The sequence below is a fragment of the Podarcis raffonei genome, chromosome 5 (genome assembly GCF_027172205.1).
Source record: "Podarcis raffonei isolate rPodRaf1 chromosome 5, rPodRaf1.pri, whole genome shotgun sequence".
NCBI lineage: Eukaryota > Metazoa > Chordata > Lepidosauria > Squamata > Lacertidae > Podarcis > Podarcis raffonei.
Genome location: NC_070606.1, coordinates 53,284,339 through 53,312,136, shown reverse-complemented (window position 1 = coordinate 53,312,136; position 27,798 = coordinate 53,284,339). Strand labels below are relative to the sequence as shown.

The window sequence follows — 27,798 nt, the reverse complement described above, 5'->3', positions numbered from 1 at the left end:
TTTCTCCCGGGTAGACACTTGTCGGACAATACGAGGAATATAATTAACATTTTGGAGAAGCTGCAAGTGAATATAAACACCAAAGCAGTTTTAATTTTTATAGATGCGGAGAAAGCCTTTGACAATATTTCTTGGAGTTTTATGAAGAAAAATCTTCAGGGGATGGGGGTGGGCCAAGGGTTTGAAAATGGTATAAGTGCAATTTACTCAGAACAAAAGGCTAAATTAATTGTGAATAATATGGTGACAGAGGGATTTAAGATAGAGAAAGGCACACGACAAGGCTGCCCAATTTCCCCATTGTTATTCATCACAGTCCTGGAGGTATTATTGAATATGATTAGAAGGGACCGTTTGATAAAAGGCATTCAGGTCGGAGCTAAGCAATATAAATTGAAAGCATTTGCAGACGATTTAGTTTTAACATTACAGGAGCCAGAATCTAGTTCAAAAAGAGTTTTGGAAGTGATTCAAGAATTTGGGAAGATGGCTGGTTTTAAGTTGAATAAGTCTAAAACTAAAGTTCTTGAGAAAAATTTAACACCGATTGAGAAAGATAGGTTTCAGAAGGAGACAGGCCTAACAATAGTAAAGAAAGTTAAATATTTGGGGGTTAATATGACAGCTAAGAACCTAAACTTATTTAAAGATAACTATGAGAAATGTTGGCTAGAAGTGAAGAAAGATCTAGAGATATGGTCAAACTTGAAGCTTTCCTTGTTGGGTAGAATTGCGGCTATAAAGATGAATGTATTGCCAAGGATGTTATTTCTGTTTCAATCTTTGCAAATTTTGGACAAGATGGACTGTTTCAAGAAGTGGCAGAGAGATATTTCTAGATTTGTCTGGCAGGGCAAGAAGCCCAGAATAAAATTCAAAATACTAACTGATGTTAAAGAAAGAGGTGGTTTTGCCCTGCCAGACCTGAAACTTTATTATGAATCGGCTGCATTTTGTTGGCTGAAAGAATGGCTGCTTCTTGAAAACACAGACATTTTGGATTTAGAAGGTTTTAACAATGTTTTTGGGTGGCATGCATATTTGTGGTACGACAAGGTTAAAGCTCATAAGGCATTTAAAAATCATATTGTCAGGAAAGCATTGTTTAATGTCTGGTTAAGATATAAAGACTTACTGGAGAATAAAACCCCAAGGTGGTTGTCACCAATGGAAGCAAAGGCACTGAAAAAGTCCAATATGGAGGCCAAATGGCCGAAATATTGGGAAATATTGGAACAAGAAGGAGATAAACTGAAACTGCAGAGTTTTGAGAAATTAAAAGATAAGGTGCGGGATTGGCTGCACTATTTTCAAATAAGAGAAGCCTATAACTTGGATAAAAAAATAGGCTTCCAGGTGGAAAAATCTAAATTGGAAACTGAGTTGTTAGAATCCAAAACTAAAACACTCTCAAGAATGTATAACTTGCTGCTAAAATGGAATACGCAGGATGAAACAGTTAAATCTGCTATGATTAAATGGGCACAAGATGTTGGTCATAACATCATGTTTGCTGACTGGGAATGGTTGTGGACCACAGGTATGAAATTTACGGCATGTAATGCCCTAAGAGAGAATATTATGAAAATGATATACAGGTGGTACATGACACCAGTCAAGCTTGCAAAAATCTACCACTTGCCTGACAATAAATGTTGGAAGTGTAAAGAAAGTGAAGGAACATTCTTTCACCTTTGGTGGACATGCCCAAAGATTAAGGCTTTCTGGGAGATGATATATAATGAAATGAAAAAAATATTTAAATATACATTCCTTAAGAAGCCAGAGGCCTTTCTCTTGGGCATGGTGGGCCAATTGGTGCCAAAGAAAGACAGAAATTTCTTTATGTACGCAACAACAGCAGCAAGAATTCTCATCGCAAAGTATTGGAAGACACAAGAGCTACCCACCCTGGAAGAGTGGCAGATGAAGCTGATAGAGTATATGGAACTGGCGGAAATGACTGGCAGAATCCGAGACCTGGGAGAAGAGTTGGTGGAAGAAGACTGGAAGAAATTCAAAGACTATCTTCAGAAATACTATAAAATTAATGAATGCTAAAATTGTGCTTGGATTGGCAATAAGTGGTAATTAGTGATAAAAGTTAATAAGATTATGCAAAAAAAGGTATTGATATGCTTGAAAATATGGATATAGTATATGTTATGGTATAAAGTTTAACATTTGAAAAAGGGTAAGAATTTGCTGAATTAAATATCTGAATGGGAATACAAAAGGGGGGAGGTGCGAGGAGGTCAAGAACATAAGCATATGAAATTGAGGTTATTGGAAAAAATGGACTGGTTTTAACTCTTCTTTGTTTAAATTTAATTTTTCTTAATTAGTTGTGCTTTCTTTCTGTATTTTTGGTGTTTCTTTCTTTTTTTTGTAATCTAGGGTTTTTTATTCTGTGAATTTCTATTTTTCTTTTCTGTAAAACTTCAATAAAAATCTTTTTTTAAAAAAAAAAAGAAAAAGAGTTGCCGGAACTCACCATAAACACCTCCCTTGTTCTCTTATAATGACAATGGTACCCACCTGAAAGGTGCCAGAACTGAGTTCCAGTGAGTTCTAGCAGAAAAAGCCCTGCATACACATATATATTGCTATTCTTTGTAACCACCTGAACTAACTAAAATTGCTTTTTACACCCTTCCCTTGCCACTGCTACATCCGTGATATAACCTTATACAGCCAATATTTTCACAGACAATATTGAGTTGAGCTTTATTTCCTATATATTTTCGCTTTTCTGTTGCACACAACATTGATGGTGCTTCTCTAAACCAGGCAATAGAATGCATGTGATTATCTCCATGACACTTGGAATGCTTCTGGCACTGATTTCATAGCACTCAATTAATTGCTTTTAATGCTTGTTCAGGCACAGATTTAAATGACACTGGAGGGAACAATCAAATTGATTAATCCTCTGAATCTGCTAAGCTTCTTGAATACATTACTACAGTCATTTCAATTTAGCAAAGGAAAAAAGGAAAATATCTTGGCATTGTTTGGATCTTAACAGCACAGGCAGCTCAAATGTAGATATCTAATTATTAGCTCCACTTTCTATTCATTTTTCTATCCCTTCAAATTTACTAAATTGCATTATCCCATGCTGACTGTTTCATATTCACAGTGTTAGACCGGATCCCAATTCAACCTCAAATTCAGATTCTCATTTTAGATACTGTTAAATTATGACTCTGAGTCTTTGTTTACAAGAATATGACTTGTGTTTCATTTCAAGTTACAGAAACAAACCCTAAAACATTTTATATCTTGTGTCATATAGGAATTCTAATGGAAAGCATAATTCTTCTTAGCAAATTCATAACAAAAAGAAGGCAGATATAACATCATTAAATGTTGTGATTCAGTCTGAAATCTATGGTTTTCCCAATCATGGCTATCATTAAATACATTTGGTATATGTGTAGGTAAATTTACTTGAATTTCAAAACAATAAATTGATTTTAAATGGCCATGTCTGTTAGAAAAAAGCTAAAGGGTACAATTAAGTTGGTAACATCTCTTTTAAAACTTGTTTGAAATAAGTAGTAATTTATTAAATAAATCTAAAGTTCTGTCTGAGAATGTAGAACCCATGAAATAAAGACTCTGACTAGTGCATTCCATGTCTACCCCAAAAGAAAGCTGTGTTGCTTTCAATGGGACTTATTCCCAGGTAGGCATATATAGCAGAATCAGGATCCTCAGGCCTGTAGGTCAAGTACAGTCTGCCAAGCCTCTCCATCTACTCTTCCCAGGTCTTACCCCAACCTCGGCCACACATTGCTGCTACTAAGTGGCCCTGCTCCATTATCTCCTTGAGTGCTTTTACATTCTGGATTGTATAATTGAACTGTAGTAATGCCTTTTGTTTACTTGGATGGATGGCAATGGAAAGATATTTGTATGTGGAAACCTCTGGCTTTTGTGTGGCTGGAATGTAGCAAAGGTACAAAGGTAAGAATCACACCTGTTGCTCCACCCACTTTCGCCTCTGGCTCTGCTCATCACAGATGGGAAGCCCCTGGCAAGTTATTCATGAGAAGTGGTCTTCAAGCTGAAAAAAAAGGTTTCCCAGCCTTGGTGTATAGGTTCACAGTCTAAGTGCTTCCTCTCTCAGAACAACAACAACATGAAAATTTGAAAGGTAAGGGCTACTAAAAAGGGAGGGAAAAGTGCAAAGCAAACAAAACAAACCCTACTTTGTGCAATTTCATGAAAGAAGGTGACCATACAATGAGGAACTGTTCCATTCTAACTGTTATCAACAAGCTGAAAATCACACACACACACACACACACACACAACCTGGGGCAAGAGAAGGATCATGATTCTAGTGTGTCAGTGAAAGTAGAGAGAAATATTCATTAGAATTTTGTGACTTGGGAAAACTAGACACCCTTTTTCTCTCATCTGCAGCCATTCTTGGAACGAGTGTGAAGGTTGATGTTCATATTTCATAGGAAAACTAACAGAAGATGGAAGTTTGTGGAGGCAGAGGAAATGTCATTTCCAAGGCACTGAATAACTATGATATTTAAAACGACTGAGGGGAAGCATTATAACGTCTGCTGGATTCTTCTTTATTCTGAATTCCACTTTGTAAGCATGAACAAATCCACTTGATATTTGGAATTTTGGGAAGTTACTTGAAGACTCCCAGTGCTCTTCAACCTGTGTTTTCCACCCCTTAAGGGCCGGGGCATCACTCTAGCAGTGTGGAAAAGTACAGCAGATACACCATAGAGATGGGAAGAGGGCAACCTAATTCCGACACCACCATGTGGTTCAATTGCTGCTGGTGGTGTTCTCAGTACAGTTTCACACAAACCCCATCATTCTTCTGCCAGTCCTCAAGTTCATTTTATTTTATTTAAAAACCTGTAATTGGAGTTTTATTTGTTTTACTCTAGGTATAGGCTGCTCACTATCCCACAGATCTCAAAGCAAGAAGGGGGAAACCAAAACACACATATATGTAGATTATTACCTGGACATAGAACAAACTAGAAATGTGATTGTTTTCTTTGATTTGCTAAAAGCCATGCCAAGTCTTCTCCCACCTTCTAGAGTTAGTTAAGTGAAAGAGAGGGCTGTTACATTACATCAGTTCTGTACCTACATCAACAGCTCAGCTATACCCCTTAGTCCAGGGGGGTTACAGGCTGGGATTCAATCCTGCCTGAAAGATTACTGTTGACCTCCAGGAAGAGTATGGGAAAAGGGAAGCCACACGCTACAGACTTCTAATGAACTTAAGCTCTTTGTTCTTCTTACTGCTTCTCCCTCAGAGAGCTCCTGAGCTGCTGCTGCCTTCCAGTGTTGAGCAGAAGGACCTTATGAAGACAACTAGGCTGCCCTTGTGAAAGAGTAACTTCCTTGGGATTTGTGCCCATTTTGCTAGCACAACCTGCTTTTCCAGGAAAGGCTAATCAATCTTGGGTGTGGTTTGGATGCACTACGGCTGTCGGGTGGGGAGGAGGAGGAGACCTGCCTTGCACATAGTATTGTGTCCTGTTCTGATTCCTTAATAAATCTTACCTCTAATCTATTCCTGAGTCCAAAGCATATACAGCTACATTGGTTGTTGTACCACCCAATTCTAAACACTAAGTTACTTAAGATTTAAGTACTGTTGAATGTGTGTGTTTAGGAGCACAGCCTAACATGTTTTGATCTTATAAGTTTCTAATAAAAGTTATATTGTAACAGGAGCAGCCAGGGGACCTGGGAAAGCTGAAAAATCTCTTTCGATTATGTTGAGATAATCCCGATTTGCCTGTTTAGAGCCCATTCTCACAGAGGGGGGTAACATTTCTTTTCCTATTATGGATTAGGGTTTGTTTTGTTTTTTAAGGTTGTTCCAGTTCTCTTGACATACGCTTGATCATCCCATATATCAGAAATGACTTGTTCCCAGAATGGCACTCCCAGCATGGGCTACCCAGTATATTCAAAGACTTTCTGGGTATTAGCGGCAGCTAGACTGGTGACTGGGCGCGGCCGCCGAGACCACAAAACACCAGTCTTAAAGCCCTAAATGGCCTCGGCCCAGTATACCAGAAGGAGTGTCTTCACCCCCATCATTCTGCCCGGACGCTGAGGTCCAGCACCAAGGGCCTTCTGGCGGTTCCCTCACTGCAAGAAGTGAAGCTACAGGGAACCAGACAGAGGGCCTTCTCTGTAATGGCACCTGCCCCGTGGAACGCCCTCCCACCAGATGTCAAGGAAATAAACAACTATGACGTTTAGAAGACATCTGAAGGCAGCCCTGTTTAGGGAAGTTTTTTATGACTGGTGTTTTAATGTATTGTTAATCTTTGTTGGAAGCCACCCAGAGTGGCTGGGGAAACCCAGCCAGATGGGCAGGGTATAAATAAAAAAATATTATTATTATTATTATTATTATTATTATTATTATTATTATTAGTGGGCAAGTGACCATCTTGAAATAGTTCTGCCCTAAACAGGATGACCTTGATGGCAGAAAGTGAGGAGGAATTAAAGAACCTTTTAATGAGGGCCTGAAGCTCGACATAAAAAAAACTAAGATCATGGCCACTGGTCCCATCACCTCCTGGCAAATAGAAGGGGAAGAAATGGAGGCTGTTATGTACTGATGTTCTCACCCTGGGCCAGCAGGGGGATACTGTAGATAGTTATGCAAATGAAGGATCGAAAGTGACGTTCTGTGATTGGATAGTTTGTATGCAAATGAAGGATCGAAAAGTGACGTTCTGTGATTGGATAGTTTTAGAAAGTCGCAACAGTTACAATTGTTCTGGAGCTCTATATAAGCAGGCTGACTGAGCTCCTCAGTTAGTTCTGTTCTGGCATCTGAATAAAGAAGAGCTGTTTGAAGAATCGCTGTGTCGTCTGATATGTTCACCCACAACTTAACAGAGGCAGTGAGAGATTTTACTTTCTTGGGGTCCATGATCACTGCAGATGGTGACCGCAGTCACGAAATTAAAAGACACCTGATTCTTGGGAGAAAAGCAATGACAAACCTAGACAGCATCTTAAAAAGCAGAGACATCACCTTGCCGACAAAGGTCCGTACAGTTAAAGCTCTGGTTTTCCCAGTAGTGATGTATGGAAGTGAGAGCTGGACCATAAAGAAGGCTGATCGCCGAAGAATTGATGCTTTTGAATAATGGTGCTGGAAGAGACTCTTGAGAGTCCCATAGACTGCAAGAAGATCAAACCTATCCATTCTGAAGGAAATCAGCCCTGAGTGCTCACTGGAAGGACAGATCGTGAAGCGGAGGCTCCAGTACTTTGGCCACCTTGTGAGAAGAGAAGACTCCCTGGAAAAGACCCTGATGTTGGGAAAGATGGAGGGCACAAGGAGGAGGGGACGACAGAGGACAAGATGGTTGGACAGTATTCTTGAAGCTACCAATATGCGTTTGACCAAACTGCGGGAGGCAGTGGAAGACAGAAGTGCCTGGTGTGCTCTGGTCCATGGGGTCACGAAGAGTCGGACACGACTAAATGACTAAACAACAACAAACAGGATACACCAGGCTCAAGATATGGAATATATCTGTATCATGAAGTGGTATTTGTCAGGTATACCAAACATTGCCACCAGCTAGCTCCATCTTAATGCTCAGACACTTATGAGCGGTTTGATTCCTGCTTTACTTTCTCTGCATTTTTCTTTCTTCCACCAGTGTAAAAGATTTTCCCCTCCTTTTTTTAGTAAAGGAGAAAAGAAGGGAAAATGGGTCCTTTGTGCCATTCATTAGTCTGTCAGATTGCCGAAGATTGGCAGTCAGCCCTTGTATCAAAGCCATTGTTCTTGGTGTATTTCGTTGCTGGACATGGTCCCAGTAGCACTGGAAGGCTGCCACAGATATGGCAATGGCAGCAGCTTCATAACAGCCTCTCTTTATCCTGGCAACTCAAAGCCAGCCAAATTGTCCCTGTTCCATGGGTTTTAAGTAAAGAAATGCTGTGCCATGTTCTATGGGAATGAGAATACAAGACCACAGTACAGAGCATAACTGAAAATACTAAGAGACAGCTGCTCGGCTTGTGTAGATTGGGGGAGGGACAACAACAACAACAACTGCATTGCCTGGACAAAATTGAAATATGGCATCACTCTGGAAAATCAGATCTCTTCCCTGAGATATGATAAGAAATAAATATAAGATGAAAGAGACACTGAGCATGTGCAAAGTACAAAGTGCATTTCCTCCTCACCTGTGAGTAACCAGAACCAGCCTTCCTGTACATCTGGGATAAGTGGGAAAGACTCATTTGTTGACCCACATCAGACAACCTTTCTCACCTGATTGCCATTCCGTGAATGAAATTATAAAATTCAAAATGGGTAGCAGACTGGGAACTGGTGAGCAGATTGGGCACAAAATTCATGACATGAGCAAAGTGGTAATCATAAACCAGGCATGTCCAAAGTTTGTTTCGAGGGCCTAATCCGTCCCATCGGTTGTTTTAATCTGGCCCCTGTGGCAGTTTATTTCCTGGGGTAAAATCCTAAAAAAACCTCAACAACTTAAATCCTAAAAAAACTCAACAACTTCAATCTGAAGGAAAGCTCAACAACTTTGGTTGTTCCTTTGGTCGGCCCTCAGGGCCCTTCACTTCATCAAATCTGGCCCTCTTTGAAAAAGGTTTGGACACCACTGTGACATAAGCTGTCCTCTTCTGCTCTGCAAAGAGCCATGTATATTAATAAACAAACAGCTAAGCAATGATGCGGCCACCTAGTGGAAACTGCTTGAAACAATGTGCACACTGCAGTTCATATGGGGACTACAGTATTATAGGTAGACCCACATTGCAACCCATTGCCCATTTAACTGCTTCAGCAATCTGCAACCCTATCTTGGTTTCCGCACAATATAAACAGAGCTTCAAAACGACTAGAAAAAATAGTGTAAAGTAATTAGAAGAACACTGTAAGATATTTTGTTGCTAGGTTGCTCCGACACGAGTGTGTTTTCTGTGAGAAGAGCTGTTTTCTTGCTGTAAAACACTGATTATATTATCTCGCAAAGTGCCACTTTTTGCATGAACAGGTCTCCACCTTACAACAGGTGAACAGCAAACCTTCTAAGTAACAGCCGAGACAACAAGGAGAAATTGAAAAGCTATTTCTTAAACAGCATTTTGAAGCGAAGATCACAAGAAGCCATTTATTCACCTTTTGTAGATCATTCTAGAGATACTCAAATAGTTAAGGTTTTTGCAATCTGCTTAATCTAAAGGGGGCTCTTGGGGCGGGTAATTAGCATCCACAGTATAATTTGCTATTTAGTGAATGCTCTTTTTTTTATTTGCAACTACTCAGAGAAATACAAACCTCCCCTGAGCCCTCACCTTTTATCAGTGCAGATATCAAATGTTGTTTCACCTAAGTAAGTTTTGTGCAGTTCTTGTTTCTTATGCAAATAAAAATATCTACAGACAACTCTTCAGTGTAGCAGAAATTGCTCTGATTAGTGCCTTTTGCCTAAGAGGGGATTGTGTACTTAAAAACTACTTACTTGTAATGAAACTTTGGGAATTTTATTTCCTTTGACAATTATAAAATCAAAGTAGTTTATTATCTCAAAGAAAGTGGTGAATTTTGATTTAAAAACTGCTCTGTCAAGATTATCCCTTGGTGAGATTTTAGGCATCTCTTAAAAAAGAAAAATACTTAGACTTACCACAAACATTAGGGGTGATATCCAACTAAGATACTCAGAGTAGACCCATTTAAACCAATTGACTTAATTTGATTTCTGTGGGTTTACTCTGAAGACTTAGTTGGACATAACTACAGAAGAGTTTCAGATTGTTTTAAAGTCCTTTATAGGTCTGGACCAACCAGGTGCTTATAATATAAAACACACATGTTAATAGCTCAGTTGATAAAACTAGATCTGTGCTAGTTGCACTTTTCTTTAAACACTGCATGAAAAAATATGCACATTTTTGTAAAACCATGTCAGTTGCAATAATCAGATTTCTCTTTAGTCATTTAATAATGAGTCATACTTTTGTTAAAGAGTCCTGTATATGACACAATTTGACAGTAAAATACTGAATACTGAAAAACCTGGACCGCTTGTATTGGAAAAGAGAGTGATCTAACCTGTTATCCATCCAACCCTGTTTCCCCACAAGGGCTAATCAAGGCTGAATACGCAGGGGCTCCTTTTACAAGATGGCCTATATAAAGCAAAGATAATGCCAGCTGGTGCTGTTTGAAAGAACACCTTGGGAAAAGCAAATATACCCTCTTTCATTTTAAACAGAGATAATGAACAGCTTGATCTACAACCTTGTTCCAATGCTGTACGTATGATGCTCTAAACATTTTCCTGGACATAATTAGCTGATTGAAACAGAAAAGTAATACTAGTACTAATACTAATACTAAAATGTGTGTTTGAAAATATTGTGTAATATATTTTGAAATAAATTATGAGAGAGATTGAAAACATCAGATAGATGCCTAGATGGATTACAATGTTAAAAGATAAAATAGTAGTGCTAAAATGGTTTTCAGTGTCCAGGGTATGATTTGTGTAATATCAGTGACCTAATTTTTTAAATTTGAAATAAATAGCATTATGAGTAATGTATTATGGCTGGCTTTATAATAGGTGATCTCAAGAAATATTAAGCTTCAAAATACATTGTTTTAGATTATAATTATAATTTGTGAGGTAGAAGAGCAGTAATTACACTCATGTGAAAGAATGTTTGGATACAAGGCACAAAATCTTCCAGTTAACAATAGAAATTACAACTGCCAAATCAATGAATGTGTAAAATATTTTTGTTACTTTGACTTTTCTCTTGCCTTCTAATGAGATCTTTTCTTTTATCCAGTGTATGCTTTCTCTCCAGTCCCATTCACTGTCAGATTTAGTATTTCTCCTCCAGATCCCATTTTACTTCTTTTTTTTAAAAACAACAACAAATTTGTTTAAAAAAATAAAATGAAAGAAGGCATTAGTAATTAATTTTTTATTAGATAGAAGATAAAGGTTGCAATCCAGTACCCTCAAACTCATTGTTCTCAATATGATCTATCTATTGAGTTGATAGGGATAAGGTTGTACTGTAAGAACATGGAAGGGAAAAATTCAAAATCCAGTAGATTTTAATAGTTTGTGTTGGGAATTGCACTTAACTCATTTTGGATAGAAGAGTTTACATTTCTCACTTCTGGTAATTCATAGGCAATTCAAAGAAGTTTGATACATGTGAATCCTTCTCAGCATCCAGCAGCATTTCGGAAAATCAAGTCCTGGTTTTCTTAGTATTTACATATCTTTGGAAAGATGATGATGGTGGCTTTTCTCCTGTGGGTCATCTTGGCTCGAGGCATTGTGGCGCGTTGCAGTCCAAACAAAGCAGGTAAAATAGCTGCATACTATTCCAGATATGTTAACCTCTTGCAATTAAATACGCTTCAAACTGCTTAGTTGTATTTATCAAGAGATCTACAGATATTCATTACAACCTGTTTGTGACAATGTATATATGGGCTTGGATTGAATGTTCTCTGACTGCCAGTGCAAGGACTGTTGCCCTAGCATAATATTGGTTGTGCAGGATCAAATCCAGCACAAGAATCCTAGTGAAAAATTGTCATGCAACAGGTGGTACAACACAGAGGCGGCAAGCCTTGTTTCACTGCTTGAGGCAAGATGAGAATGTGCTGTGTGCTCCGTGAGATCTCACGAGATTGTGATTAGATTGTTTGGACCATGTATCCTTTGGCTTTTCCATCGGCACTGGTCACCTCATCACTGAAACTCAGTACTGGGACACAAATTAAGGGCCTGTTGCTTTCATAAATGGTGGGTTAATGTGAGACAGTATCCCTGTTCTTGCTTTGAAAGTGTAATTTGGAGATTGCGGGGAAATAGCTGAAAGAGTCCAATATCTCTGCCGGCTTCTTTGGAGTGTGTCACACACACATAATAGGACCTGCAATAGTACCTTTGCCTAGATAAAGGAAAGAACTTATCTGAATCACTGCCCCTAGCCCCTGTTCAGGGTGCCTGTAATTAAACTGAAATGTTAGCAGCTGATTATTTTCTCTCTCTTTAATTCAGTGCTTTTTTTCTGGGGGAATGCATACCCCTAAACATTTTGTGAATCTAAGTTTGGCCTCCTGGAGGGGCAGTATTTCAATATGAGTGGGGAAATGACAGTACCCATAAACATGTTTTTAGAAGAAGAAAAAAGCACTGATTTAATTGCAAACTGATGTGTAAATGTGGAAAACTGAAGACAGGAAATGAGAAACTGAGAGAAACTGAAAGTGACAGATTCACCCATCTGAACATGATGTGGCATGGACATAGCCTGCAGGCATCCTAATGAACATGTGTACATTGGGGTTGCAGGCTGCTGCCTCCTACCACGTGCATTTATTGAATGTAGTTTGAACGTCTGGAGAAGCAACTAGTTGCCAAGCTGAAAACTTGATTTGAGTCCAGGCTTACCAGAGCTAAGCCTTGGAACTTGTGTTTTCACTGGCATTTGCAAAATAATGATAGAGGAGCATTTTGTAATCGCTTAACCATGCTCTAGTAGTGCTTTCCTCCCCCCCTTTTTTTTTACTTCTAGATGCCATTTTGGTGTACTGTTATCCTAAAACCATAATCGCAAGAATCCCCGAATGTCCTTATGGATGGGAAGTCAATCAACTGGCTCTTGGAGGAATTTGCTACAACGGGGTCCATGAGTCGGGGTATTACCAGTTTACAATCCCAGATTTGTCACCCAAAAATAAGTCATACTGTGGAACTCAATCTGATGTAAGTAGCCAAAGTATAAATTCTTCCCCAAGTTGGATGGTGATTGTGTCCAATAAATGTCTGAAGCTGTTCATGCCTTTCCCAGTTTCACAACAACTTTTTTATTTATAATTTGAAAAACAATAGATTCACAATATCTCTTATACCTTTTCAACATTGTTTTATATAGATCCATTGTTAAAATTTATATTTGATCCCTGACAGCTTCACCCTGATGGAACACACACTGCTGGCCCTATCCATTCAATGTACAGGCATTTAAAATGACATCTATACGGCTCTGTGCACTAGGGAGATTTTCACAGTTGCAGCACATGTGCAATCATGGGTACCATGCCACACACCCCTATGCAGACCCTGTACTAAATATGTGTATACCTAGGGCTAGCACTGCAGATCAGCTCCTACTTCACACATTCCCTTGTACATGTGGGGAAGATTTGAATGGAGATTTGGGTGTATGTTTATGTCTGATCCATCTAATAACTACAAGACATTTTTAAAGATAAAATAAAGCACTACAAATCTATTTCACAGTTGCTGAGGGACTCTAGATTACAGAGGTGTAATCTAAAAATATGAAGTTTGGAGCAAAAAAGCAACAACCCACAGACTTTAATAACCATCTTATTTACAGGCCATGACTTTTTGCTGGCAAAAGTCTGTTTCACCAGATCAGTCACAGTGTGCTTCCCGCATGTTCTCTCATGTGTGTTTACTGTTTCGGAAATTTGAGATAATGTAGAAGTGAACTCTTGACGTGACCGTGTAAAACAAAAATGGCATATGCAGTGTCACCGTTTACCTCTTGATCTTTTCATGGTTGCAGTTCAAAAGCCCCATCTATCATTTCTATAACTCCATCGTCTCCAATGACACCTCTGTGATTGTGAAGAGCCAGCCTGTAAACTACTCATTTACATGCACATACCATGCAAACTATCTGGTGAACCACGCTGCCTTTGACCAAAGGTAACTCTGCCTCGATTCAATTGGCCTTCGTCTTTTAGCATATGCCTCACTCTGCATTCAACAGTGTATGATTCAGTCATGTGACATTTCCTGCCTCTTTTAGAGTGGCAACTATTCATGTGAAGAATGGCAGCTCCGGTTCATTTGAAAGCCAGCTGTCCCTCAACTTCTATACTGTAAGTACCCTCTGTGTCTGTCTGCTGATTTCCACTGTAAATTTTTCAATGGTGCAATGGTGAAGTGAAGAGGCCAAAAATATGCAAATGCATAGGTGACTGCCTCCATTTTACTAAATGTAAATGAAAAATCTGATTGTAGACATTCTGTTAGAAATATTACTCTTTGGGGGTACCATAGGCTACACAAACTAGCGAGCCGTAATAGTGGGTTTTAGGTTTCAAACAACTGAGATTGCAGCAAAATTTTGACATCAATCCAGTCATGCATTCTTCCATTCCATTCCCCTTCCTCCCACATTTTCCTTTTTTTTTTTTACCCTCTCCAGCATTCCATGGCCTTAAACATGCTCATCCTCACTGGACTTCCCATCCCTTAGTTTTCCCCTAAACCATTATTATGATTTCTTGTGCTTCCTCCAAGCCTGTGGATACCTTCTCACTGGTGTGTGGTTAATGCTGTTTCGGCTATGTGGCATTCAAAAAATGTATTTTGCTATTAGTATGCATAAGGGTTTCCTATCAGTCTGTATAATAAGATATGTGCATGTGCAGTCATCACTTAAGCATTTCTTATTCAATATTATAAACAGCTTGCATTCAAAAATATTTGGGTTAAACCAAGAATTCAATGGAGTTCTGCTTGTGGAATGGCATGATTTCAGGCCTTGGCAGTTTGGGGTCCCTTTAGAATGCGTAAGAGATGGCCTGGGGGATGTAGGGAGAAATGGTGAAACTCACCTCTTCTCCACTTCCAGTCATTGGAGCTTCACCTAGATCCAAACTCATTCTGCAAATGGAAGAATTTCTCCCATTCACAGAATGGCAGCTCTGCATTGTCTTTCTGGTAGTGTGGTGTGGGCTCTGAACTATTCATTGTGTGACAAGAAGTTCCACTTATATAAATCATCGCTTGATGCTGTAGTCACTGGGTGATAATGGGCATGCATGTATCAACTCACTTAGTTTTTGCACCAGATGCCAGAGCCACAATTTGACTGTAACCATGTAGGTTTTAAGATTTTTAATTTATGGGCCCCTTGGCTGGCATGGTGAGCATATGTCTTGCAGCAGAACAATTCATTACTTATGTAAACATCTGCTGTATTATAGGCTGGTCTGGTACCACTCAATTATTCTATGGACTTGAATTATGTTAATTCAAATTTTGTAGCAAATGAACCCAGCATTGAGATTCTTCCCTACATTACACCAAACATGCCCTTAGGATCCGATTGTTTACTGAACTGATCATGTAACAATGTACTATGCAGACTGCTTTCTACATCATCTTTATATATTTGCAGTTCCAAACTGCGGTCCAAGCACTGTACTCTCAGCATTCTGCACTAGTGCTGTAACTGACGCCATTAAACCCTCCCAAACGCCACAAACAAAGGGCAATGACTATCTTGTCTTTTAGGTCTCGCTACGCATAGAAGTTCCTTTCATTCCCCCTGAAATTTGCCTAGCTATCCTCTGAATCGAGAAGATGCTTATTGTTCTCTTGGGATCTTTATTCCGCTTTGTGTTTGGTTTCTCGTGTTTGTTCCAGGTTATAAGGCTTTTAACTGAAAGTTCTAACCCCCTTTCAGTATTTTGGTACAGTATGTGTGAGCACACTCAGTGCTTGAATAGAAATCAACTCCAAATCTCTTTCTGTCAAATTTCAGACAGAGGGTGGCCCAGATTTTGCCATGAATAACTGAAGAGGCCAGACCTCAAGATACTCTAGCAGAGATTCTCTCCATGGGGTCAGGTGACTGACGTTTTCCCATGACCCTAAAGTAATAGAATGTCACTGAAACTTGCACTGTGTTGGTGTTTATATTCCTTGTTTCAGCACACCTAGAATAAAAGACTGTTGGAAAATTGTCTATAACAGTTACTTAACTAGCTGTGGCTTGGGGATGAATTGTGCTAAACAGAAGAGGAGAATGCTGTTGTATTTGTGGATTTCCTACAGGCATGTGCCTGGCCACTGTGAGACTAGGATGCTGGACTAGATGGGCCATTAGCCTGATTAGCCAGGTTTACTTTATTTTCTTATGTATTTATGTACATTTCACCAGCTTATGTGTCTTGGTTATTTATCAACTTCTTTTTTCAGAATAAAATTTGTTGTGCCCGAGTCCTTACTGCTCTACTGTTATACTATTAAGAATAGGCTGGAATCCAACAAGTAGTTTGACACTGACCGATTGAGCCTTCTTGACCACTGAAATAACTAACGAAGCTCAGGGTCAGAACACATACTTTGCCTGCAAACCGTCCACAATACTGAGCTAAATGGTCCAACTTGGTATAAGGCAGCTTATTCTATTCCTAATTCAATTAATTATCATGAGAGAAAACCGGGGGGGGGGGGGGATTCAGTTGCAAAGTCATTTCACTATCTTTCTTTCTGACAATTTTCCACATCACAAATGTCTTGCAATAGCATGCACCAGCCAGGTTGGGTGTGTGTTATGTGATATATATCCCTGAATCACTTTTGTACTTGAGTCATTTCACCCAGCAGTTTTAGCATTGGAATTTGAGAAGACATCGTGTGATTTGATGCTTCATGGACAATTAATCTTGTGCCTTGCTCTCCAGATAAATGTGTGGCTTTCCTCATTCAGCACTGCATGGCTGGCTATGGCAAACTGGTAGCTGGATGTTGCCAATAAATCGTTTCCCCCCCTCTGATACTGATAAGCTTGTTGCTGTCCTTTATATGTGGCTGTTCAGTGATTTGCATGGAATAGTTCCTTCTAAGTCACATTTATTGAGCTTTCATTGAAGCATTACACAATCGACTTCAAGGCATCCTGTTGTTGAGCCAATTTAGGGCAAACATCATAAGAATGTTAAGAAAAACAAGTGAAACACAGATACAAAAATGGCATAAGGGGAAACAAAGTGGAAATTGCTGGTGACAGAGCATCTTTGCTGACATTATATCTAATTGTTAAGCTTTTGCTGTTCCTGCTTTGCATTACTAACCCATTCCTCCATTTTCCCTCTCAGAATGCCAAGTTTACAGTCAAGAAGGAAGCCCCCTTCGTAGTTGAAACTTCAGAAATTGGTTCAGACATATTTGCTGGCGTAGAAGCAAAGGGCTTAAGTAGCAGGTGCAACTTTTCATCAATCAACACCAATGTGAAATTATCATTGAAATTTTCACTCGTCTGGTACTCACATCTCTTTGTCTCCTCAGATTTAAAGTAGTTCTGACTAACTGTTGGGCAACCCCCTCATCAGAATATTTCTTTCCAGTCCAGTGGCCTCTGATAACTAAGGGGTAGGTAAATTTGTGAGAAGGTCAACATAAACATTACTCACATGAAATGGAACTGTTGCGGGTAAGCATATCTTAAGAAACCAATGCCATCCTGAAGTTAATAGAATAAAATTTAGGCTAGGCATAGTGTCACCTGAAGTACTTTTCTAGTAATATTATACAACTCAGGCCCCAAATATATGAAAGACCACCTCCTTCACTCTTGGGTACTGAGATCGGAAGATCTCTTGGTAGTTTCTCAGAGGCTTGGGGGATGGTAGCCCTGGAGAGGGCATTGTCTGTGGTGGCTCCTAAGTTGTGGAATGTCTTCCCCACAAAAGCACAGCTGGCAGCTTTATTATCCAGTTTCTGTAGAATGCTGAAGACATACCTCTGACTTTTGACATTTGAGGTGCATGTTTTTAGGACCCACCTTATTGTTATCATTGTAGGTTGTTTTAAAAATAATAATAATATTGTGCTTTAATGTTGTAACCCACCCTTGGACCTTAGGGTGAAGGGCAGGTAATATATAAATAATAGTACATGTGATATAGTGTTTGCCTGTGTGATCAGTATATGATGTGGTCTGAGCAAATCATTAGGGGTTTTGATCCAAGGTTTCACTTCACGTAGTGGTGATTTTTTTACACCAAGTGGTGGCCAAGTTGATGCTCTCCAGATGTTGGACTACCATTCCCATCAGCTCCAGTCAACACAGACATTGTTCAAAGATGATGGGAGTTGCAGACCAACAACATTTATAGGACAAGGACACTATTTTGGCTACCCTGTTCTCTGCAACATTACTACTGTTTTCAATCGACCAGAAATATATAGGACAGACATTTCACTCTCACATTTTTGTCCAATCACAGCTTCTTTTTACACAACTTGAAATATACTCAGAGTCGCAAAGTGATTTCATGCTCTTTATTCAGCACATAGTGGTGAGGAGGAATGAATGAATGTCCCCTCAAAGTATCTGCTTTATATACATTATTTACACAATGGGCTGCACATGATTGGCTAATTCCGGAATTCTACTGTAAGCCAATCAGGTTGTGGATTCACTTCTATCTGGAGCATGATTGGGTGGTTCCTGCCAACCAATCATACTGCTGCATTGTTCTAGGACCAATCAGACTGCTGCATTCTGAATCCTATTGTTCTAGGACCAATCAGACTGCTGCCTTTTGGATCCTATTGTTCTAGGACCAATCAGACTGCTGCAGTTTGGATCCTATTCAACTCAGTACATAACACAACTGAATCTAACATTCAGAGGTACTCAGTTTGTCACAGAAACCATGCTATGTTCTTGCAATAGCCGCAATAAATACAGTAATAGTATTAGAGATAAGAGAAGAAAAAGAGTGCCTTATTGTTATTCTCATTCTAAGAGTGCCTGTTATCATGTGGCTCAGGTGCCCCACAGATGACACCATCATAGTGCATGAAAATGGGAAAGACAGCCGAGCGACCTTCCAGTTTAATGCATTTCGGTTCCGGAATATTCCCAAACTCTCCAAGGTGTGGCTGCACTGTGAGACGCATGTATGTGACAGTGAGAAGTTATCGTGCCCTGTGGTAAGTTTTCTGTGTGTAGCAATTAAGAATGAAGTCTAGCCTGCAAAAAACAAAAAACAAAACCCTGCACGTTCCCAAGGGCCTATTAAAGCAGTGAGAAGGAATTTTGATTGAACCTTTTGAAAAAGAAAAAGAAGACATTTCTCATTTTGTTACAAGAAACAACTTAAGACTTTGCTGGATTGGGTAGACTGCAAATTTTGGCACAATCCCATGGTTCCAACCCCTGCTCTGCCTTAAAGGTCCTTGGGCCAAACAGTCACTGTCTCTCAGCCTAGCCCACTTCACAGTGTTATTTGGAAAGGTAATATAGAGTAGACATCACCATGCCTCCCCAATCTCCTTAGGGCAGGGGTTTAGAACCTTTGGGAGGAATTCAACATTGCACTACTATGATCATTCTATTAGCACAAGCATTTTTGTTTGCCCAGTGCAATGCTCTTCTGGGGTTCTTCCCAAAGAGAGGATTCATTGTCCTGCTAGCACATCAGTTTCGTTGAATCCAACCCTACAGTCATCCAGCTCCCGTCGGCCCCAGCCAGTATTGCCAGTACTCAGGGATTATGGGAATTACAGTCTAGCAATATCTGGACGTCCATAAGTTCTATACCTCTGCCTTAGAGGAAGACAACTGCAATAAATGGAAATTAGAAAACTATGGTTCTTCTCACTAGGAGGAGCTAGAGCAACACACGGGACAATGTTTGTTTGTGGATAAATTGTTTCTAGATTCCAAACCTACTCAGCGCTCCTTTCAGAGGTGGATTTAGGGGAGCACAACCAGTTCAGTAACACTGGGCACTGCAACTATGATGTAGAGTGGAAGGCAAAAGGCGGGAGGCGGCAAACACTGGTGTTGTGCGGGGGCACCGCTGATACCTGGCCATTACGATATCTGCATATGCAACTTCATTCCTCCATATACCCCTGGATACATGTAGCTAAATAGCAGATAATCAGCACACACCTTTTTGATTTTGGGTAGCTGAAAGGAACTTCTGTAACTGCCAACAGCTTTCTTTGATTCTTGGTTTTGGGTCAACTTGAAACAAAAGCAGAACATCCAAATCTTGTCTGATTGATATCGCTGCCATCTGGCAGCTGGCTAACCTGCTGGAAAAGTGATGGATGGAGGTATCATGTTGCAGCATATCTTTGGGAGAATTTAGAGCATGAAACATGTAATAATAATAATAACTTATTATTTATACCCCGCCCATGTGGCTGGGTGATAAAACATCAAACATTAAAAACTTCCCTAAACAGGGCTGCCTTCAGTGTTAAACCACGTGACAGTAGAAACTGAATGAAGACACCACACATTGCCCAGAAATCACCAGTTTATCTCAGGCCAGAAAATATAATTGGATGCTATTTTCTTTGATTACAGTGAATTTGAATAAACCATGCAGGGAGAAATCCTCTGATGTTCCATTAAGTACCCTGCAGTGCTTTGTTCTTAGGAACTATTCACCTTCAACTTGAGTCATATGTCCCCCTCAGCGCTGCATGTTTAAACCCTGTTTTGGCCAGTTACCCTTGATCTTTTTTGACAAAATTGAAATGAAATGAGGCAAATGAGACTGCTGGTCTGGAGATCCTACCCTTAGCCCTGTGGTGACTCTTGCTTCTGTCTCCAAGAACTTGTGATTTAGGCTGAAAACCTGTGCTGGTCCTGGGGGGAGGTTACCGTGGGGTGAGGTCCAGGACCTGAGTCGAGGGTCGGCAGACAGTCCTCCACGGGCAAAGCGGGGTCCACAGCGAGGAGCTGGGCAAGGACAGGAACTCTGGGGGAACCGGACTGGGTGCTGGCCGAAACAGCTCTTCAACAACGTTGCTCCCGCAATCTGGGACCGGGCTGACTGACCTTTATCTTCTCTGAGGCCAGGGGCAGTCCCGGCCCCCAGGAGACCTGCCTCTCCTGGCCTTAAGGCGAGCACTCCTCCTGGGAGAAACCAGTTCCCTCTGCCTCTCTGCCCTGAGCCTCTGCAGTTCAGGAGAGGCTGAAGGGTTACTGGACCCAGGGGGAGACTCACCTGTAGGCACTGAGTCCTCAACCACCTCCGGAGCCAGAGTGGATTCACCTGGTGCCTGCTCCTGAGGATCCGGCACAGGTGCAGGTGCTTCCGAATCAAGGCCCTTGATTCAGCCGGCCCTGGAGGCGGGGACTCCTGTGCAGGCTGGGATTCCTCCGGTTCAGCCTCTGAATTGGATTCCCAGGCCATCACGAAACCTCTGTACATTTTCCTGGAAGTGAGCTCTATGGAACACCATGGGGCTTGGACCACAATTCCAACCCCCTGATCTGCTGCACTAACAAGAGGCTGGTTGAGAGGTCTTCCTCCGTCCTGCCCAAAACAACTCTACTGGCCTCAGCCCATGGTATGATGCCGACATCATGCTGGCATGGAACTCCCAGTTCCATCTACTGAAAGTATAGGCAGGTGGAAGTACCATCTGTGGGACTCCCATTGGCAATAGCCTACAAAAAGCTGCAAATAGGTTTGGGAGTGGAAAATAAGCTGGCTCATGTTCCCTTGGACCCCAGGCCACCCTGCTGTCTTCATTTGAAGGCACTGGGCACAGTTCAGGCTGCATAACATGGAGCAATAGCACAGAGCTGGGTTTTGCAACTCTCTGCACTTTCCAGCCTTGCTGATATGGGCAGCAGGACTTTGGATGCAGCCCTGGCCATGCTGCCCCACTCCACCCCACTGCTGCCTCACTGGAGTTAGGATTGCTCTGTTACTTCTGAATAAAGAAGCCTAGCGTTACCGTTCCCCTATGCCTAGAGAGCCACAAAGATGCTAACACACTGATACGGTTTATTAGGTTTAGAGGAAGAAAAAATGTTCCTTTGTTAAGTATGTGTTCAGTTCTATGGACATACACATTGTCTACCTTTTCTTCTTTGGGACTATCATATCTGGGTGTAGTCTGCTGCTGTATTTTGTAATGGTGGGTTTTATATTTTATTTTATTTTTATATTTTATATTTATATTTTAACTGAGTTTGAGGTTGTGATTTCAATGACTATTTTATTAGGATTGCATGCCCCAGGATCGATTTGATGAAAGGCAGGATATAAATGAAATATTTTAGAAATAAATATTGATCAAGCAAATCGTTTTCTTTGTTCCTTTTAAGTTATGTACAAATCGGAGACAACGAATGGAGCCAACAGGTGGTGTGCTAATGGCTGAACTCACTGTGAACAGTAAGTGCAGAAGGATCTTTTGATTTATAATTACCGGTAGGGTGCTACATTGTGAAACAGTTTTTTATTTACCTGCAAAAGGGAGGATTAATGCTGCCCTTTGATGAAAAGGTAGGATAATCAACCAACCACTTCAGTAGGAATGCAATAACTTACTGCGTTTGATCTCTGATGCAGGTGTTTCAGATTAACTGGTGTGGGCTGGTTTCCAATATCCTCCTAATCTCCGATTATGGCACATCTATTACTAGGGAAATTCTTCAAATATGGGGATGAAATATCAACGCTTTTTAAGTTGGACTCAGGGGCAGAGCAAGGTGGGGGCGGTCTGCATCACCCCGGGTGTCATCACTGAGGGGGGTGACGTTGCCCACCCGTGACTCCCGCCTACCGCAAGCTGTCGGGGGAAGGAGGGGAGCTGCACCGCTTTGCTGTTTTGAAAGTCCGTCGCTCCTGGGCTGCTGGAGGAGGCAGGCAGGCAGGCAGGCAGGGAGAGGATGGGAAGCAGCAAACAAGCGGAGGTTGCAGGGAAGGATAGAAGCTCCCTCAACTCAGGACCCAAACCCTGTAACCCCACAGAAAGCTCAACAACTTTTGTCAACCCTCTCCAAAAGATGCTCAACAACTTTGGCCAATCCTCCCCTAGAAAAAGCTCAACAACTTTGCTCAACTTTGCTCAATCCTTCCCTAAAAAAAGCTGAACAACTCCTGGCAATGACAATGGGTAGATCACAGCTGTGAGTAGATCACAGTCTCTTGGGAGTCCAACTAGATTTCAGTGTGGGTGTGGGTGTGACATTTTCCAAGCTGGGTACCATCTGACTTTGCTACGCCACTGGTTGGACCCAGAATTCTTAGGAGTCCTGCTCCAAATGAAGTTTGTCCCCTTCCACTAAACATTACTCCCTTGCCAAGGCAAAAGCAAATATATATTAATCAGGGGTGGACTTTGGTAATCTTTGGTAGAATGGCACCCTGAGCAACGCCAAAATCTGGTGCCCCCAAATGAATCTTCTCAATGATGGATCTTCTCAATTTTGGGCCCTCTCAGCTCAGCGCCCCGTATGGGGGAGCTGCCTGAACCACCCTAAATCCGGCACCGTATTAAACTTGCAAAAATGGGAGGAGAGGTGTTACTAAACACAGGCAATACCTTGCAGGTTTTATCCTTAGTTGGAAACGATACTTCTGGGCATGTTCTGGTATGTTATTTCCAACCAGGTATTATGCAAGAAACCAACCAGGGATTATGCGAGAAATTGTGGCCAAGGATAACTGGGGATTTGTAGCTTTCTTTGTCTCATTAATTAGTCCAGAAGAAATTCAGTAGAGTCATTTACAAAGAAGGGTGTTCCAAAGCAGCCATATGAGGTGCACGGAACATATAGGTACAGTAGCTCCTTATACCTGTGTCAGAGCACTGGTCCATCTAACTCAGAACTGTCTGCAGTAACTGACAGCAGGTCTCTGAGTTCTACTTGGAGATGCTGGGGACTGGACATGGGACCTTCGGCATTCAAAACAGATGCTTTACCTCTGAGCTGTGGTCCTTTCAGCAACAGTGGGGTGGAGGCTAACTCTGAGATTTCTGTAACACCTGGTGTGCCTCAAGACTTCGTAGTCTCCAAGTTTTGAGGGAACCTACACGTGTTGCAGGGCACACTTTCTATTTATAGTTTTGCATTGCCCAGTGTTTTGTTGAGCTGAATTGGCCTTGAGTTTAGATCCAGATCACTTTATTATTTTAACAATAGGAGAACATGTCCACAGATAAGGGGCCTGTTTGGAGGGCCCACTTTCAGACACTGATAGATTAAAGGATAATGCAAGATATAAATGTTTTAAAGGACACAAGGAAGTAATAAAATCAAGCTATTCCACCTTGCTGAATGGATCATTACTTTCGCATGTAGTTTTATAATAATAATAATAATAATAATGGCATCACATTATTGCATTGTGTAATGTGTGGCATCACATTATTGCATTGTGTAATGTGTTCATCACATTATTGCATTGATTTAACTTTTTACTTACGGTATAAGTCATTTCCTGTGAGCATTCTAACTTTTCTTATTTCTCACAGATAGAGGATTAACCAGGAATTACAACTTTTCAGGTAAAAATTACAAATATTAAACTATCTAACATGTTAGTCAATGGAAATTTATCAGCATTAATGAAAATGCCATATAATAAACTTTATTATAGTTGAAGGATGTCAGAACTATAATAGTATTAGATTAATTGCTTTCCTGGACAGAATTTGCTGCCATGTCCTTGTTTATGATAAACAAGGAAATCAATGTAAATCAATATCAGAAATTATGAGGGCTGGTGGGGAAGTAGAATGTGAAATGGATATGAATCGGGAAAGTATGTATCAATTTCTAAACTTTTGAAATTCAGAAATAAAATTATAAAAAGATAAATCAAGGTAGCTTATAAACACCACAAATGTAAACATCATAAATTTAGAAAAAGCTAATATAAAAACAATCAATTACAACAGTCGTGGGGGACCTTAGGCCTGGGGGCCAAATGCAGCCCCCCCGACCCCTTATTTTATCACTGGGACTCTTCATAGGCCCTTTCCCCTCACCAAGCCACATATTTCACGGGCCACTACTCTGCAGCCACTAGGCAGCCTTATCTGGCCCTTAAAACTGTCCCAAGGACACAACCCCCCAGCCCTGCTGCACATCCTTTCCAAGTGTTTTTCCCTAACTGGAATATGTCCTTGAACTGTGATAATGCACACCTCTCAACTGCCCCAATTAGATTGGGACATCCCATTTTTGGGTGCCATGCTCTCTCACAAGATCACAGAGTCCCAAAAAATGTGAGATGGGGACCTCACGTGAAAGCACGGAACCCCAAAGTGCTCAGGTTTTTTTGCCTCCACGCTCTCACACAGGTCACAAGACTCACACAGAAGCATATCAGGGTACATGCACACCCCAGTTTTCAGTCTCAACATGTTGGAGGGTATGGATAATGCCTATTTCTTGCTTGCCTGTCTGGAGGATGGAGAGAGGTGTCTAATTTTTGCATGACTGGAATGTAGCCTGCTAGACAGTGATAAGAATCACATCCATTGCTCTGCCTGCTTTTGCTTTTGGCCCCACTCATCACCGGCGCAAAGCCCCTGAAATGTGCTCCTCCCCTCCCCCATGGGACTGCGGCCCTTGAGGTAAAAAAAGGTGACAGCAAGAAAAATATGAAGTAATAAAAGTTCCAAATTCACCCAGAATCACTAACTTTTTGGCTTAATACATACAGGGTGGTATTCAACTGAGTTTTACACACAGCAAACCCATCAAAATTAATGGGCATCCAGCTCCACTTGTGGTCTTACCGGCATTGTGTGGGGAATGGGCTATACAACTGCACAGCACAGCCTGCATTCTAACTAAAACATTCCTGATCATGGCAGATGGCCAACCCAGGCAGATTCCAGGATGTTTCTCATCTGGAACAGTTCCACCACAATGCATATATCCACCACAAGGCTCTGTATAAAACTGAACTCAGCATATAACTTAATCCCGGAGGAAAGATGGAATGATAAATATGGGTTGGGCATTTTTAAATGGTGTCAAAACTGTGGCTATATAAAATCTCAAACAGGGCAATGTAACAGAAATTCACTGAGCGAGACTACCATTCTTGGGCAAGGTGACTGAGCGAGTGGTTGCTGAACAACTCCAGGCACGCCTGGAAGAAGCGGACCATTTGGATCCCTTCCAGTCGGGATTCAGGCCTCATCATGGGACTGAAACTGCCTTGGTCGCACTGGTTGATGATCTCCGGCGGGCTAGGGACAAAGGTGAGAGCTGTTTCCTAGTTCTGCTGGACCTCTCAGCGGCGTTTGATACCATTGACCATAACATCCTTCTGGACCGTCTTGAGGGGCTGGGAGCTGGGGGCACTGTCATACAGTGGTTCCGCTCCTTCCTCCTGGGCCGTGTTCAGAAAGTGGTGGTGGGGGATGAGTGTTCAGACCCCTGGGCTCTCACTTGTGGGGTGCCTCAGGGTTCTGTCCTCTCCCCCATGCTTTTCAACATCTACATGAAGCCGCTGGGAGAGATCATCAGGGGATTTGGGCTGGGTGTTCATCAGTATGCGGATGATACCCAGCTCTACCTCTCTTTTAAATCAGAACCAGTGAAGGAAGTGAAGGTCCTGTGTGAGTGCCTGGAGGCGGTTGGAGGCTGGATGGTGGCTAACAGATTGAGGTTGAATCCTGACAAGACAGAAGTACCGTTTTTGGGGGACAGGAGGCAGGCAGTTGTGGAGGATTCCCTGGTCCTGAATGGGGTAACTGTGCCCCTGAAGGACCAGGTGCGCAGCCTGGGAGTCATTTTGGACTCACAGCTGTCCATGGAGGCACAGGTCAAATCTGTGTCCAGGGCAGCTGTTTACCAGCTCCATCTGGTACATAGGCTGAGACTGCAGACTGCAGACTGTCTCGCCAGAGTGGTGCATGCTCTGGTTATCTCCCGCTTGGATTACTGCAATGCACACTACGTGGGGCTAACTTTGAAGGTGACCCGGAAACTACAACTAATCCAGAATGCGGCAGCTAGACTGGTGACTGGGAGCGGCCGCAGAGACCACATAACACCGGTCTTGAAAGACCTACATTGGCTCCCAGTACGTTTCGGAGCACAATTCAAAGTGTTGGTGCTGACCTTTAAAGCCCTAAACGGCCTTGGTCCAGTATATCTGAAGGAGCGTCTCAGCCCCCATCGTTCTGCCCGGACACTGAGGTCCAGCGCCGAGGGCCTTCTGGCGGTTCCCTCATTGCGAGAAGCAAAGCTACAGGGAACCAGGCAGAGGGCCTTCTTGGTAGTAGCGCCCGCCCTGTGGAACGCCCTCCCATCAGATGTCAAAGCGATAAACAACTACCTGACATTCAGAAGACATCTTAAGGCAGCCCTGTTCAGGGAAGTTTTTAATGTGTGATATTTTAGTGTATTTCTGGTTTCTATGGAAGCCGCCCAGAGTGGCTGGGGAAACACAGCCAGATGGGCGGGGTACAAATAATAAATTATTATTATTATTATTATTATTATTATTATTATTATTATTACTCACATTCTTCCTATTTCTCTCTTCTTTGCAGCTATCCTTTGCCATTTACTCCTCTTTCTTGGAATTCGCGCAGTTCTTTTATAATACTCAACCCAACATCAGCTGCTGCTGATCACCCCCATGGTCCTTTACTGCTACGAAGAGATGCTTGCTTTGCCTGCTGCCTTGCTTTACATGACAAATAAATTTCACCTGGCTTACATTTGGTTTCTGTGGCAGCTGAGAATACCAATGGTGATTTTTACCAGCTGTGTGCACATTGTTCAAATAAGTGTATCTCAAACGAAGTTTGAGAGCGCTAGAAGGAAGTCCACTGTTTGCTTCAAAGTGTTAGTCGAAAGACAAGGAAGTCCTCACTTCCTGGCTGTCTGCATTAAGGAGCTAAATCATTCTTGGGATTCTGGGAGCACTCTTAGCAGAAGACTGCTGGCTTCACTCTCATGGTGATGATGTTTTTAAAAAGTACAATACTGTTACACACCACCCCAGGCTCTGAGTGGTGTGAATTCCAGGGGTTCCAGAGTTTGGTTTCCTTCAGAAGAAAGGCCAGTGGAGACTGCGGTGTCTTTATGATATATGGTTTATTTGCACATAAATACAACTTGAGCCTAGGAGGGGCTCACAGCATTAACACACCAAGAGGGTCTTGTTTCGCCCATAGCCAT

At 41.5% G+C, this 27,798-nt stretch overlaps 1 protein-coding gene across 1 annotated transcript; it reads left to right on the top strand.

Moving 5' to 3' along the window:
• Positions 1–11,285: 11,285 nt before the first annotated feature.
• On the top strand, positions 11,286–27,324 carry TECTB (tectorin beta). The gene is made up of 10 exons (XM_053387451.1): positions 11,286–11,403; positions 12,625–12,815; positions 13,645–13,787; positions 13,891–13,963; positions 16,976–17,079; positions 17,166–17,249; positions 18,656–18,818; positions 21,967–22,036; positions 24,123–24,155; positions 27,165–27,324. Exons 1-10 carry the CDS (start codon positions 11,328–11,330, stop codon positions 27,215–27,217), a joined length of 990 nt encoding a protein of 329 aa, XP_053243426.1. The 5' UTR covers positions 11,286–11,327; the 3' UTR covers positions 27,218–27,324.
• Positions 27,325–27,798: the final 474 nt, after the last annotated feature.